A 2436-nucleotide genomic window follows, 5' to 3' on the forward strand; every position below is an offset into this window, starting at 1 on the left:
TGCTATTTGGGATGAGCCTGGTGTAGAAGGACTGAACTTCCTGGGGACTCACTCAAGGTCACGAGGGCTGTGGGGAGTCGGTGTGAGTTCCGAAATCTTTAAGGTCAAGACGGCTTTTGTGTTTCCCCAGCAGTCAGTTCACAGCCGGCCACGTGGGAAGTGAGCAAAGTAAGTCCTTCCAAATCGAACTAAACTAAAAGGCAAGAGACAAAAGCACGGGCTCTTTCCCACTCCACGCCGATTCTACCCACGCCTGCAAGTTATTCTTATTCTCCCGGAGCGGACGAGCCCAGGCTGAAGGGAGCAAAGTCCTGGCAAGGGAGGAGTCGGGGGACCGGCTGAATCCCCTACTACTAACGTAGGATGGGCGAGTGGGCGTGTGCGCAAGCACGTGCCTTCACGCAGGAGTGCCTTGGGGGTGGGGGGTGGGAAGGGAGTGGTCTCCAAAAGGGGGAGGGGAGAAGGCAGGGGGGGCGGGGAGAAGCAGGCTTTTTAGGACCCGGCAGAGGCGGGGGAGGAGAAAGAAGGCAAGGAGGCGTCTCCCGTGCTCGCCCGGTCCGTGCCACCTGCCCGCCCGCCCGCCCGCTCGCTCGCTCGCCCGCCGCCCTACCGTTGCCCACCAGCCAACATGCTGCCGAGATTGGGCGGCCTCGCGCTGCCGCTGCTCCTGCCGTCGCTGCTCTTGCTGTTGCTGCTGGGCGCGGGCGGCTGCGGCCCCGGGGTGCGCGCTGAGGTGCTGTTCCGCTGCCCCCCCTGCACGCCCGAGCGTCTGGCCGCCTGCGGACCCCCACCCGACGCACCCTGCGCCGAGCTGGTGCGAGAACCCGGCTGCGGCTGCTGCTCCGTGTGCGCACGGCAGGAAGGCGAAGCGTGCGGCGTCTACATCCCGCGCTGCGCCCAGTCCCTACGCTGCTACCCCAACCCGGGCTCCGAGCTGCCCCTGAAGGCGCTAGTCACCGGCGCGGGTACCTGTGAAAAGAGACGCGTGGGCGCCACCCCACAGCAGGTTGCAGGTAATGCGGACTGTGAGCACTAGTAGTTCTGGGGCTTGGGAGAAACTCGTAGCTCCGCGGGGTCTCCTGGCTGGAGGCCCTCACGTGGGGAAGGAGGGTCCGACAGGACCCCGGGACTGTGGTAGAGGAGAAAGAGCCCAGACCTTGATCAGATCCAGGGAGACTCTTGGGAGCGGGAACCCGAAAGACAAACCCCAGAGGGAGGTTGGGGGTGGAGCAAGCGGGATTTGATGGGGTAAAGGAGGAGAGAGGAAAGACACCTTGTCACGACGGTCTTCCTTAACGGGACTTAACGGGGAGCAAAGTGGTCTTCTGATCTAGGGACTGCGAGGGGTGGGGGTGGGGTGGGATGGGGGCTGAGGAGCCTGTAGGAACTTGAAACTCAATTTGAAACAAAACTTGAGTCAGTGACCACCGGTCGAATGTTCCCCGGTGGGAATGCTGCTGGCCACCGCGCACAGGTGACACCGCAGACCTCGGGTGAGAAAAGATCGAATGGAGAAACTCCTTCCTTCTGGCGTTGGGAGGTGAGGAGAAGGGTAAGGATGCACGTGGAGAATGGAGCGGGCTCCATCTGTGAAACTTAAGCTGGTTGGCCAGCTGCGTTCCGGTACTCTGGCTGTGCCACTAAGCGTCTGGGCCTCCGGTCTGAATGTTGGGGCCGCTTGAGAGCCGGGGAAGCTACAACTCTTAACGTGGGTGTGTGTCACACCCTACCTTCTTCTAAATCTAGGGAACTCTAACTGTCCCACAGGATGGGGAAGGTGGGGTTCTTTGTTAAGGAGACCTTCTTTCTCAGAAAAAAAAAGTTAGAGGACCCAAGCAAACTGCGAGGAGCTCACTTTTTTAATTCTTCCTCCACGGTCTGGAGAAAGCTGTAATTGTTTTATTTCGTCTTGGGGGCAGCGCTGAATTTTGCTCCCTAATTCGCTAATGTTTAAAAAGGAGGCTTTTCCATGTTTCTCAGACTGGGGGTAGCCTGGAGATAAAGAAAAAAAAAAGAGAGGAGAGAGAGAAAAAAGTACAAATATCTTTCTTCCTTTTCGATTTCTTTGGGCGCCCCTGTCTTTCCCTGACTCAGCTATTGTCCCCGTCCCAATGGAGTCAGAGGTCAAGTCGAGCCATTTTTGACCTTGACTACAGAGCAAGGTGGGGCTTCCTCCAAGGGGAGCCCCCCCCCCCAGGGTTTCTTCCTTCTCTCTCAGCCTTGGGATTAATCCTTGCCTGTTTCTAAGTAATAATAAAAGGAAAAAGAAGTCCTCTTCTCATGCCCCCTCCTCCTTTATTACCTCTGGGACCCCAGAGGAATTTCCTTCAGCAGGGGTAACGCAAGGCCTTGCAGAATCCTCCGAATATTGACCGTAAACTAAATCGTGGTGTACTTTCCTCTCAGGGCTTTAATAGTTTTTTTTTTTTTTTTTTT

General features: G+C 57.3%; 1 protein-coding gene across 1 annotated transcript in view; it reads left to right on the forward strand.

Moving 5' to 3' along the window:
• The first annotated feature begins 512 nt into the window (after nucleotides 1-512).
• Igfbp2 (insulin like growth factor binding protein 2) overlaps nucleotides 513-2436 on the forward strand; it is a 28071-nt gene continuing 26147 nt past the window's right edge. Inside the window, exon 1 of the mRNA XM_031367902.1 lies at nucleotides 513-1013. Within this exon, the coding sequence (XP_031223762.1) occupies nucleotides 629-1013 (385 nt within the window). The 5' untranslated portion in view covers nucleotides 513-628. The remainder of the gene's footprint in view (nucleotides 1014-2436) is intronic.

Source organism: Mastomys coucha, unplaced genomic scaffold, assembly GCF_008632895.1.
Source record: "Mastomys coucha isolate ucsf_1 unplaced genomic scaffold, UCSF_Mcou_1 pScaffold14, whole genome shotgun sequence".
Classification (NCBI taxonomy): domain Eukaryota; kingdom Metazoa; phylum Chordata; class Mammalia; order Rodentia; family Muridae; genus Mastomys; species Mastomys coucha.